A 13,024-nucleotide genomic window follows, 5' to 3' on the forward strand; every position below is an offset into this window, starting at 1 on the left:
GGCCAGGGTGGGGCTGGCATGTGGTCCGCCCTGACCTGTGGTCTTCTCCATCATCCCTAGCCATGCACACGCCAGGCCCCACGGAGCTCTTCATTTCGGGCGCCCTGCCGGGTTCCAGCACCTTTCCATCCTCCTCTGCCCTGTCGGCCTACCAGCACCCGGCTTCCTTCGGCAGCCGCCCCTTCCCAGTGCCCTCGTCCCTCAGCCTTCAAGATCCCCCATTCAGTCCCCCAGCTAACGGGCTCCTGTCCCCTCACGATGTGTTGCACCTAAAGCCCTCGCAAGCACCCACGGTGCCATCCTCGCTGGGCTTCGAGCGCCTGGCAGGGGGCGGTGTCCTGGGGCCTGCTGGTCTCGGCCCGGCCCAGACCCCTCCTTACCGCCCTGGCCCCCCTGACCCACCCCCACCCCCCCGCCACCTCCCGACTCAGTTCAACCTGCTGGCTTCCTCTTCCGCTGCTGCCGCTGCCGCCGAGCAATCTTCCCCACAGCTGTACAACTTCTCGGGTGCTGCCCCGGGCCCCCCGCCACCCGAGCGGGCCCTGCCCCGCCAGGACACCGTCATCAAGCACTACCAGCGGCCGGCAAGTGCACAGCCCCCGCCGCCCCCGCCACCAGCCCACGCCCTCCAGCATTACCTGAGCTGTGGAGGCAGCTACTCCTCCATGGGCCACAGGGCTAACCTGGCCTGTAGCCCCCTGGGCGGCGGGGAGCCCTCCCCTGGTGCTGGCGAGCCTAGCAAGGCTGGGCCCAGCGGAGCCACGGCTGGAGCATCGGGCCGGGCTGCAGGCCCAGAGGCGGCTGGAGGAGGTGGGGCTGCGGGTGGTGGTGGAGGTTACCGCCCCATCATTCAGTCGCCCGGTTACAAGACAGGCAAAGGCGGTTATGGAGCAGCTGCGGGTGCTGCCAACAGGCCCCCCCCGCCCCGTTCAACCGCCACGCCCAAATGCCAGAGTCTGGGTGGGCCAGCAGCAGCCTATGCCACTGGGAAGGCCTCTGGGGCTGGCGGGGCCGGGGGCCAAGCCTATTCCCCTGGACAGCCCCAAGGGCTTCTAGGACCCCAGGCCTACGGGCAAGGGTTTGGAGGGGGTCAAGCACAGGACTTGAGCAAAGGCCCTAGCTACTCAGGGGGGCCCCCACAGCCACCCAGTGGCCCCCCGCCTCCTGGCCTAGCCACGTGTCAGAGCTACTCCCCGGATCAGCTGCAGGGGCAGCTGTATGGGGTTCAGGGTGAGCCATACCCCGGGCCAGCTGCCCATTCCCAGGGGCTGCCCACAGCCAGCCCCTCACTCAGCTACAGTACTGGCCATTCCCCGGCGCTCTCGGGTCACGGAGGTGGCTGGGGGCCCAGCTCCCTGGGGGGTGGTGGCGAGGCCAGCCCTTCTCACATCATCCGCCCACTGCAGTCGCCGCCTGCCCCCGGCCGCCCGCCTGGAGTCGGCTCTCCGGGAGCCCCTGGCAAATACCTGAGTTCCGTCTTGGCCTCGGCCCCTTTCCTGGCGCCTCCGGGAGCCGGCAGCTATGCAGCCGGAGCAGGTGGCTACAAAGGCAAAGGGGATGGCTCAGAGCTGCTGGCTGGCCCCGGCGGACCTCCTGCCGAGCGCACGGAAGATGAGGAATTCCTCATCCAGCATCTCCTACAGGCACCCAGCCCCCCGCGGACCTCAGGGGCAGACGGCTTGGTGGGTGAAGATGGGGCAACGGATGCCTCCAAGGGACTTGGGGGTAGTGGTGGGGCCGGGGGTCCACCGGGCACACCCTACGAGCTGGCCAAGGAAGACCCCCAGAGGTATCACCTGCAGAGTGTCATCCGGACGAGTGCCAGCCTCGACGAGGGTGCCACAGCAGCCCTGGAGCTGGGCCTGGGGAGGCTGAAGGAGAAGAAGAAAGGGCCGGAACGAAGTGGCGAGACACCCGAGGGGCTGGCCACCTCAGTGGTCCACTATGGGGCAGGTGCCAAGGAGCTGGGGGCCTTTCTCCAAAAGAGCCCGCCGCCCCCACCTCCCACGGCTCAGCCTGCCCAGCCCACACCCCACGGCCTCCTCCTGGAGGCCGGGGGCCCTGACCTCCCACTGGTGCTGCCTCCGCCTCCCCCACCACAACTGCTCCCTTCTGTCCTTAGCCACGCCCCCAGCCCCTCTCCCAGTGCCCCCAAGGTTGGCGTTCATCTCCTTGAGCCAGCCACCCGTGATGGGGCGCCCCAGGCGCCCCCGCCGCCGCCCCCACCTCCGCCACCCATGCCCCTCCAGCTTGAGGCCCACCTCCGAAGCCACGGCCTGGAGCCTGGTGCCCCCAGCCCCCGCCTGCGACCCGAGGAGAGTCTGGAGCCCCCAGGCGCTATGCAGGAGTTGCTTGGGGCCCTGGAGCCACTGCCCCCAGGGCCTGGTGACACTGGCGTAGGCCCACCTAATACCGAGGGCAAGGATCCCTCAGGTGCCTACCGCAGCCCCAGCCCGCAAGGCACAAAGGCCCCCCGCTTTGTGCCACTCACGTCCATCTGTTTTCCTGACTCCTTGCTCCAAGACGAGGAGCGCAGCTTCTTCCCCACCATGGAGGAGATGTTCGGCGGAGGGGCGGCAGACGACTATGGCAAGGCCGGGCCGCCTGAGGACGAGGGTGACCCCAAGGCGGGGACTGGGCCGCCTCCAGGCCCCCCTGCCTATGATCCCTATGGGCCCTACTGCCCTAGCCGGGCGTCTGGAGCTGGGCCTGAGACGCCGGGCCTGGGCCTGGACCCCAACAAACCGCCTGAGCTGCCCTCCACGGTCAATGCCGAGCCTCTGGGCCTGATCCAGAGTGGGCCACACCAGGCGGCCCCGCCACCCCCGCCTCCCCCTCCACCGCCGCCACCTGCCTCCGAGCCCAAGGGAGGCTTGACCTCACCCATCTTCTGCTCTACCAAGCCAAAGAAGCTGCTCAAGACGTCCTCCTTCCACCTGCTACGGCGCCGCGACCCGCCCTTCCAGACGCCCAAGAAGTTGTACGCCCAGGAGTACGAGTTTGAGGCGGATGAGGACAAGGCCGATGTGCCCGCTGATATCCGCCTCAACCCTCGGCGCCTGCCCGACCTGGTGTCCAGCTGCCGTTCCCGCCCGGCCCTTTCACCCCTGGGTGACATCGACTTCTGTCCACCCAACCCAGGCCCCGATGGCCCCAGGCGCCGTGGCCGCAAGCCGACGAAGGCCAAGCGTGATGGCCCACCCCGGCCCCGGGGTAGGCCCCGGATCCGCCCGCTGGAGGTCCCCACCACTGCTGGGCCAGCCTCAGCCTCCACACCCACTGATGGAGCCAAGAAACCTCGGGGCCGGGGCCGTGGTCGGGGCAGGAAGGCCGAGGAGGTAGGGGGCACACGGCTGGAGCCCCTGAAGCCACTTAAGGTGAGGGGGACTGGGGTCTGGATGGCTTAAGTTTTCAAGAAAGCGGAGGGTTGGGGCCACGGTTGAGGTTCTGGGGCGTGATGGGGGCTGTGGTTTACGTTCCTGAAACTTGTGAGGAAATGCATCTCTGGGCTGGAATTCCAGGCTTCCACTGTTGGAGGGATCTGAGAATTGACACTTTGGGGTCTGGAGGGAGGGAGGAACAGGTTATTGGAGCTTAGGTTCTTAGGTGCTAGGTCTTAAAGGACCAGCGATTGGGGGTTCCTAGATTCCTGCGTCTTGGGGGTGCGGGTGGAGGGTCTGGAGATTGGGTTCCTGGGCTGTAAGCAAAGGAAGATCAGGGAGCATCGAGGGAGGAACTCCAGTCCTGTTCTGGAATCAGAAGGGGTCTGTGGGCTTGAATTCTAGAGTTCTACAGGCTGAGAGTGGGAATTTGACCTGGGTCTTAAGTGAGGGTTGGGGGCCTGCGCGCCTGCTTCTGATGGGGGAGGGGACTTGGGGCCCCAGATCCGTGGGTCCTGACTCCCCATCGCCCCAATATCTAGATCAAGCTGTCTGTGCCCAAGGCCGGTGAGGGTCTGGGAGCCTCGTCAGGCGACGCTGTATCCGGCGCTGACCACAACAGCCTGGACTCCAGCCTGACTCGGGAGAAGATTGAGGCCAAGATCAAGGAGGTGGAAGAAAAGCAGCCAGAGATGAAGTCCGGCTTCATGGCCTCCTTCCTGGACTTCCTCAAGTCAGGCAAGCGTCATCCGCCACTCTATCAGGCCGGCCTGACGCCCCCACTCAGCCCCCCCAAGAGCGTGCCGCCCTCTGTGCCGGCCCGGGGCCTGCAGCCCCAGCCCCCTGCCGCCCCCACTGTGCCACACCCCCCGCCTGCCGGCGCCTTTGGGCTGGGGGGCGCACTGGAGGCGGCCGAGAGCGAGGGGCTAGGGCTGGGCTGCCCTTCGCCCTGCAAACGGCTGGACGAGGAGCTGAAGCGCAACCTGGAGACGCTGCCCTCCTTCTCCTCGGACGAAGAAGACTCTGTGGCTAAGAACCGGGACCTGCAGGAGAGCATCTCCTCAGCCATCTCCGCTCTTGATGACCCACCCCTCGCTGGGCCTAAGGACACTTCCACCCCAGATGTGCCCTCCTTGGCAACTGAGGCTTCAGTGCCAGGGCCTCCCCCACTCCCGGGGCTCCCTAGCAGCAATGGCACACCCGGTGAGCTCGGGGATGATGGTTTGGGGGCGGGAAGGGGCTTTCCTGTTGTTCAGGTCACAGGGTACGGTTGTGCACTGTTTAAGGGACATTGTTCACGTAGATGAAGTAGATTCTCTTGTTTATGAAAGTAACTTGTTAATTGAGGGCAAACAGGTGTTTTTAGTAAGAAAGGTAGCATTTTCTAATTTGCCCACAGATGCTAAGTGGGCTAAAGGGCCCCAAGGTGGGCACTGGAGAATGTGGGAAATGGGGCAGGTTATAAGTGATAGGGACAAGTGGGTGACAGGGTACTGAGAGAGCTTTTAAAACTGGTGAGGATATGGGATCTGAGAAGGAGCTGGGATTTAGAGATGTATGGCAAAGGACAGAAAGGTATCTGGGGGTAGGGAGAGACTTGGGGAGGGTAGTTGAAAGAGACTGGAACATTGACTAGTTGGGTCTCATGGGGGGGGTGGGCAGGAGGGAAATGCTGGGGGTATGGCAGGGTCTGGATGGTGTTCTGTCCTGAGAGAGGCTTTGGGCAAATTTTAAGGTGCTTCACTGGAGAAGGAATGAAGGCATTGATTCGGAGGAAGGCAGCAGGGGCAGTTAATGAGGGTTTGAGGGCTCAGAGGTGTCCTAGGGAAGGGAGAGCACTTCTAGGGGGTTGCAGAAGAGTGGGAAATGGAGAGTGAGGCTGAAGGGAGGCTGAAGGGCAGAAGTGAGAAGAAATGCCGGGGGCTTCTGAACAAACAGAGTGTCAGGGTTCGCTGAAATGGGAATGAGTATTGGGGTTCAAGAACCTTGGAAGGCTCATAGCTCAGGACACGGCTTGAGAGGAAGCAGTTTTAGGCATCAGGAGGGATTTTAAGGCAGTAGAGGGGGCCGTTAGAAAAGCTCTTGGAGAGTTCAGTGGGAAGTAAAGGGCATTAATGATCTTGAGAGTAGAGAGCAGTCTGAGGGAAGGGCAGGGAGAGCTTGGGGGGAGGAGGACAAGACCCCCTGAGCAGGAAATGAGGAGGAAGAGGTGCAGAGTGAATGCTTGGGGAATTGGGACGGAAAGTGGAAGATGGGAGGTGAGAGCCAGCAAGGGCTTTGAGGCAACTGAGCGGTGTTTCTGGACTCAGATGGGCATGAGGTGTGGGAAATGGGTTTCAGGGGCTCAGAAGGTCCTCTGGAGCTGGGAAGGGGGTCTCCTGGAGGGACTTTGACCTAGCAGAAGGGCTTTGGGGGAGTTGAACTGTTGGCATTGGAAGGGACGTTCCGGAACAAGAGGAGAGGTGCAAGGGCTGGTGAATGGCATTTGGGAACTAGGAGCCACATCAGGGCAGGGCAAGGAGCTTTGGAGGGACTTGGGGTGAGGGCAAGGGGGAGATGGACTGGGGTTGGAGACCGTTGAAGGATGAGGAAGGGTCTGGGGTGAGACAAGAGAGGACTGATTTTTTGTTTTTTAATGTTTATGTGTTTAGAGTGTATGTGCAGGCAAGCAAGGGTGTGGGGGCAAAGAGAGAAGGAGAGAGAATCCAGCAGGCTCTGCAATGTCAGCACAGAGCCCGGTGCAAGGCTCGATCCCATGAACTGTGAGATCCTGACCTGAGCGGAAATCAGGAGTCAGATACTTAACTGACTGAGCCACCCACGCGTCCCCAGAGAGGACTGGTTTTAATGGGGAGTGGGGCCAGGGAGGGGGACATTGAGTAATGCTACAATATAAGGGACAGAAGGGGAGAGTATTTCGAGACTGGGAAGAGGGGTGGGGACAGAGCACCACGTTTGGGTGGGAAGGCTTATTAGGACAGTGGAGAGAGAAGTTAAGGGAATAGTCTTCCTTTGGCCTCCTCAGGCAGAGGTGGGTATTAAAAGTCCCAGAGCGGGGCGCCTGGGTGGCTTAGTCCGTTAAGCGTCCAACTTCGGCGCAGGTCATGATCTCACAGCTCATGAGTTCGAGGCCCTGCATTGGGCTCTGTGCTGACAGCTCAGAGCCCAGAGCCTGCTTGGCATTCTGTGTCTCCCTTTCTCTGCCCCTCCCCCGCTCACCCGCGCGCTCGCGCTCTCTCTCTCTCTCTCTCTCTCAAAAATAAATAAAAAATCATTAAAAAATAAATAGAAGTCCAGGAGGGGAAGGGCACCTGACTGGCTCAGTCTGTGGAGCAGGAGACTCTTGATCTCAGGGTTGTGGATACCAGTCCCATCTCGGGTGTAGAGATTACATAAAAATAAAATCTGGAAAAAAAATAACAAGGAAAGTCGAGGAGGGGACAGGCGACAGGTAAGCAGCCTCAGGAGCCCTGATTAGGAGGAAGGGCAAGAGCAGAAGAATAAGAAGTGGAGGTGAGCGGGATTTGCAGCAGAGATGGGTGTTAGGGTGCTCGGTGGAGAACAGTTTCCGTGGATCAGGAGGGATGTGGGGGTGCACAGCAGGAAGGGGGCTGGCTGTGTTGGGACGCTGGAGAGGAGGGTAAGGGCTGATACTGATTGACAGTGACAGCGGCCTTGAGGGACCTGCGCGGTGAGGGCCGAGGGGGCCTCGCGGTGCCGGTGGGTGCCGTAGTCCGCCCTGACGCCCCTCTCGCCCCCAGAGCCCCCGCTGCTGGAGGAGAAGCCCCCGCCCTCGCCGCCCCCCGCCCCGACGCCGCAGCCACCGCCGCCGCCGCCCCCACCGCCGGCCCTGCCCTCGCCGCCCCCGCTGGTGGCCCCCGCGCCCAGCTCGCCGCCCGCCCCGCCGCCCCTGCCCTCGCCGCCTGCCCCGCCCCCGCCGGCCGCCCCCGCGCCAGAGGAGCCCCCTGCCCCGTCCCCCGAGGAGCCCGAGCCTCCGGACGCCCGGCCCCTGCACTTGGCCAAGAAGCAGGAGACGGCAGCCGTGTGCGGGGAGACGGACGAGGAGGCGGGCGAGAGCGGCGGGGAGGGCATCTTCCGGGAGCGCGACGAGTTCGTCATCCGCGCCGAGGACATCCCTTCCCTCAAGGTGAGTCCCCGGCATGGCACGCTGGGCCCGGGGGTTTGGTCCCTCAGCGGCTATGGAATGCCTGCCGGGTGACAGGCCCCGAATTCACAGGCCGATGGGGCCAGAACATCCAGAGGACATGCAGGGCTCTGAGATGCGGGGGGCGTGTGTGTCCCATAAAGGAGAGCGATGGTTAACATTTATTGCAGGTATTGTGGGGGCTGGGGTTCCAGGAGGCAGGTCCTGGTCTCGGTGAAGCTTCTAATTTAATGGCACAAGCCAAGAGAGTGGTGACTTGGCAAGGTATGCCGTGTTGGTGGACACGTGTGGAATCGACAGAATATACCTGTGAATGCGCGTGCACGACGAGGTAGTCTGTAAATTGAGTAGCCAATGATTTGGGAGCGTGAGGCCACATCTTAAACACTTTATACAGATCGCGGCGTTCACTGCTCCCAGTTACGCTACTCCAGAGGTTGGCAAACTGGCCTGGATGGGCCAAGTGCAGCCCACGACCTCTTCCTATAAATAACGTTTTATTGGCACCCAGCCATGCCCAGACGTTTCCAAATCCTCTAGCGCCCATATCACGGTGGGGTGAGATGGTTGAGGCAGAGGCTAGCTGACCCACAAAGCCAAGAATCTTTCTTTTCTGCTCCGTGACGGAAAAAGTTTGCCGATCTCTGCTCCACTCGGTTCATGGGACAGATAGGTTTGGACCAGAGGATTAATAGCAGGGGTGCTTGGTGAGGGTAGGTGACTTCAGGCGCTCGTGCTGTGCGTCTCCCAGAACAGGAGACTGAGCAAGTGCTTGGTGGGTCAGCAAGCCATGGTTCCCTTGATGGTGACCCTGAAGACTAAGGTCCTTCTTCATATTAGTCACTGTCACGGACTGGGTATTGATTACGGGGCCAGGAACACGTGTGGCCCTTGATGTACGTCATCGCGTTTAATTTAATCTCGGGTGTTGTTTCTTCAGACGGAGATGTTGCGGGATGAATTAATTATAAGGTTAATAACTCGTGTTATGCTTTATTATCTCGTGTACTTTGGGAGATGAACTTAATGTGTTATTTACAGTCTTATCTGTATTTTTATTTATTTTATTTTTTAAGGTTTTTTTTTTTTTTTTTTTTTTTTTTAGTATGAAATTTATTGTCAAATCGGTTTCCATACAACACCCAGTGCTCATCCCAGCAGGTGCCCTCCTCAATACCCGTCACCCACCCTTCCCTCCCTCCCACCCCCCATCAACCCTCAGTTTGTTCTCAGTTTTTAGGAGTCTCTTATGCTTTGGCTCCCTCCTTCTCTAACCATTTTTTTTTCCCTTCCCCTCCCCCATGGTCTTCTGTTAAGTTTCTCAGGATCCACATAGGAGTGAAAACATATGGAATCTGTCCTTCTCTATATGACTTATTTCACTTAGCATAATGCTCTCCAGTTCCATCCACGTTGATACAAAAGGCCAGATTTCATTTCTTTCTCATTGCCACGTAGTATTCCATTGTGTATATAAACCACAATTTCTTTATCCATTCGTCAGTTGGTGGACATTTAGGCTTTTTCCATAATTTAGCTATTGTTGAGAGTGTAGTCTTATTTTTAGTCGTTTTTTTTTTTTTAACTTATTTTAAGAGAGCACAAGTGGGGGAGGGGCAGAGAGAGGGGGGAGAGAGAGAGAGAGAGAGAGAGAGAAAGAGAATCTCAAGCAGACTCTGTGATGTCAGCACAGAGCCCGATGAGGAGCTTGATCTCACAAACCCCGGATCAAGACCTGAGCCGAAATCGAGAGTCAGACACGGGGGCACCTGGGTGGCTCAGTCATTTAGCATCTGACTTCGGCTCAGGTCATGACCTCTTGGTTCGTGAGTTTGAGTCCACATTGGGTGAGCCCCCCATTTCTCTCTCTCTTTCTCTCTCCCTCTGTCCCTCCTGGGATTCTCTCTCTCTTTCTCTCTCTCTGCCCCTCGCTCACTTGATCCCTCTCTCTGAAAAGAAAAAAAAGAAAGGTCAGACGCTTAACCCACTGAGCCACTCAGGTGCCCCCACAGAATTTAGTTTGATCTTTTTTTCTTAATTGTGGTAGCCTGTATATACCATGACATTTGTCATTCTAACCATTTTTTTTTTAATTTTTTTTTTTAACGTTTATTTATTTTTGAGACAGAGAGAGACAGAGCATGAATGGGGGAGGGTCAGAGAGAGGGAGACACAGAATCTGAAACAGGCTCCAGGCTCTGAGCTGTCAGCACAGAGCCCGACGCGGGGCTCGAACTCACAGACCGCGAGATCATGACCTGAGCCGAAGTCAGCCGCTTAACCGACTGAGCCACCCAGGCACCCCAAACCTTTTTCTTTTTTAAAGTTTATTTAGACAGAGAGAGAGAGAAAGAGAGAGTGAAGAAGGGGCAGACAGAGAGGGAGAGAGAAGAATCCCAGGCAGGCTCCACACTGTCAGTACAGAGCCCGACGCGGGGCTCGAACTCACAGACCGCGAGATCATGACCTGAGCCGAAGTCGGCCGCTTAACCGACTGAGCCACCCAGGCGGCCCGTCATTCTAACCATTTTTAAGTGTACCATTCGGTGGCATTAGGTACATTCACATCGTTATGTAACTATCACCATTGTCTGTCTCCAAGTTTTATATTCATAATTCTCCTTCACGATAGGGATTGCTAGCCCCGTTTTACAGGGAAGGAAACTGAGGCGTAGAGTGGTACAGTAGCCTTCCTAGACTTTCATGGTTGGGGACTGACACCAGCTCTGTTGGCCCCAGGAGCCTGGGCTCTCAGTACCAGATTCAGCCTTTCTCTGTCCATTCTGTCAAACATTGACAGTGACAGCGGCGGATGCTGCTGGGCGCCCCGCGCTGGGCCAGAATAACAGAGCTTTTACAGATGAGGAAGTTCACGTTCAGAGAGAGGGACTCGTTCGGCTGGTGGGTGCCGAGCCGGGATAGGAGCCACAGCTTTCTGACACCACCTCCCAGCTGGCACGGGGCCGGGCAAGGATTCAGATGCTTAAAATACAACACGAGTGTGCATTACAATGGGGGACACACAGCCCCAGGACTGAACCACTCATGCAAACATCGGAGACTCGTTTGTGTGCTTGGAGTCGGGGCAGGCTGGTGGCATCGTTACTGAGAGCCCAGCTTTGGCGTTAACCTGACAGGCTTAAATCTCAGCCACTTCTGGGCTGGGCTGGTGTTGACCCTTCCTGACCCTCCATTTCCTCATTTCTTCCCTCAGGTAACGGGAGGATCCAGGCATTAATGCTTGCCTGGGGCTTTATGGAACCGGGGGTGGCACACAGTAGGTGTCCTAAAACTTTCACTTCTGTTACTCACCTCAGTGCTCTTGGGCGAACCTAGTGCAGAGCTTGGGTAACTTTCCGTGAAGGGCCAGCCAATAAATACTTCGGGCTTTATAGGTCAGAGAGTTTCTGCTACATACTCTTGTTTTGTTTTGTTCACAATCCTTTAAAAATTAGGAACCATTTTTAGCTGGTAGGTGTGTAAAAATGGGCAACAGGCCACTGGTCGAGAACAATGATAGTCCAGTAGAAATATCAGTGAACCATATACGTCATTTTAAACTTTCTCGTATCCAGGGGTGCCTGAGTGGCTCAGTCGGTTAAGCGTCCCGACTTCAGCTTAGGTCGTGATCTCCCGGTTTGTGAGTTTGAGCCCCGCATTGGGCTCTGTGCTGATGGCTCGGAGCCTGGAGCCGGAGCCCGGAGCCTGCTTTGGATTCTGTGTCTCCCTATGCCTGTTCCTCCCTGCTCGTGCTCTGTCTCCCTCTCTCTCAAAAATAAATAAACATTTTTAAAATATTTAAAAATAAGCTTTCTTGTACCCACACTTAAAAGATAGGGGAGCTGGCTTAATGAGTAGAGCACATGACTTTTTTTTTTTTTTTTTAAGTTTATTTATTTAAGAGAGAGCTCAAGCTGGAGAAGGACAGAGAGAGAGGGACAGAGAGAATCCCGAGCAGGTTCTGCGCTGTCAGCATGGAGCCCAACATGGGGCTTGAACCCACAAACTGCGAGATCATGACCTGAGCTTGAAACCGAGAGTCAGACTCTTAACTGACTAAGCCCCCCAGAGGCCCCGAGCACTGGACTCTTGATCTCAACAGTTGTGAGTTCAAGCCCCATGCTGGGCATGGAGCCTTCTTAAAAAACAAACAAACAAGTTCAAAGATGGGTGAGATTGGCCACATTGTATTTTCTGTAACAGTGTATTTAAAGCCATCATTTCAGTATGTCATCAACGTAGAAAAAGCTCCTGAGATGTTTTACAGTATTCCCATATCAAGTCTTTGACACCCAGTGTGTATTTTACACTTGTGGACCGTACTCGGGGCAGCTGAATTAGAAAGCGCGGGGTTAGCCCCCTTCCGTGCCTCAGCTTCCCCATCTCTAAAATGAGAGTGAAAATATTAACTCCCAGTTCTCGGGGATATGGAAGATTTAGCAGGATGTAGACCCTGAGCACAGTAAGAGTTTATGGGGTAGAGAAATGTACGGGGAAGGGCGGTCCTGGTGGAGGTAGCAGGGTGCAAAGCTCGTGTCATGAGCAAAAATGCGTTGTCCTTGTGGCTCAAGGGGTTGAGTGGCTGGAAGTGAGTGCCAAGGCTGGGAAGGTGAGCCAGGGGCCGGGTTATGCTGGAGTGAGATCAACGGGCGCCTGCTTGAGACTCCTCTCTGGGTTTTCCGGCAGCTGCTAGGGCTTCTCGCCAGCGGGGAGGTGGCTGGGGAGATGTCTAGGCCTGATGGCAGTCTGTCCACCACCTCAGTCCTGTGACCCTGATTCCCTGTTAACGGACCATAAAGCTTTTTTATTCCCACCCTGCTAGGTGTTTCTGGCTCATTCTCATCTTGCTGCTTGCTTCCTGCCCTGGTCTCTGCTTGTCGGAGTTCAGATTCCCAAAAGAGAATCTGATTGGTCCAGCTCTGCATTTGGGGCCAAGATGATTTGCTTCCTGATTGGCTGCCTGGTTAGGTCTCCTCCAATCGGCTCTGGCTTCCGTCGGGCAGGGGCAGGGGCAGGGGCTTTGGGCATGTTGGCTTCCCTAATAAGGGGAAGTGGGTGTGGTCAGTGATCTGATCGACATGAGGAGAGGCAGGAAGGACAGCCTGGGGACTGACCGGCCCTGATTGGAGATCAGGCAAGGATGATACCAGGGATTGGGCACGATGGTGGCAGGGAGGCAGAGTGGTTTTGGGAAAGACACCAAGCTCGACTGGGATGTGGTGAGCCAGGGGACCTGCGTCCAATGAGAGAATCAATAGACTCAGAAGAGGCAGATTAGGTAGTGGGAGGAGACTGAGGAGGGGGTGGGCTCCCCCCGGGTGGGAAGGATGCTCTGATGACTTCTGAGAACTTCATATTCACATTGAGAGGGGAAAAGGCACCCCTGATGGGGGGCACTGCATATGCAAAAATCTGGGGGTCAGAAAGTCTGGGGTTCATCTGCTGAACTCTGAGGGGTCTGGATAGCGTGCTGGGCAGG

At 57.5% G+C, this 13,024-nt stretch overlaps 1 protein-coding gene across 2 annotated transcripts in view; it reads left to right on the forward strand.

The window, feature by feature from the left end:
* PRR12 (proline rich 12) overlaps positions 1 to 13,024 on the forward strand; it is a 32,823-nt gene that overhangs the window by 3,440 nt on the left and 16,359 nt on the right. For both annotated transcript variants that reach the window (XM_027038117.2, XM_053210798.1), the window contains exons 4-6: positions 61 to 3,377; positions 3,923 to 4,583; positions 7,142 to 7,527. In XM_027038117.2, the coding sequence (XP_026893918.1) occupies positions 61 to 3,377; positions 3,923 to 4,583; positions 7,142 to 7,527 (4,364 nt within the window). The remainder of the gene's footprint in view (positions 1 to 60; positions 3,378 to 3,922; positions 4,584 to 7,141; positions 7,528 to 13,024) is intronic.

The sequence above is a fragment of the Acinonyx jubatus genome, chromosome E2, assembly GCF_027475565.1.
Source record: "Acinonyx jubatus isolate Ajub_Pintada_27869175 chromosome E2, VMU_Ajub_asm_v1.0, whole genome shotgun sequence".
Classification (NCBI taxonomy): Eukaryota; Metazoa; Chordata; class Mammalia; order Carnivora; family Felidae; genus Acinonyx; species Acinonyx jubatus.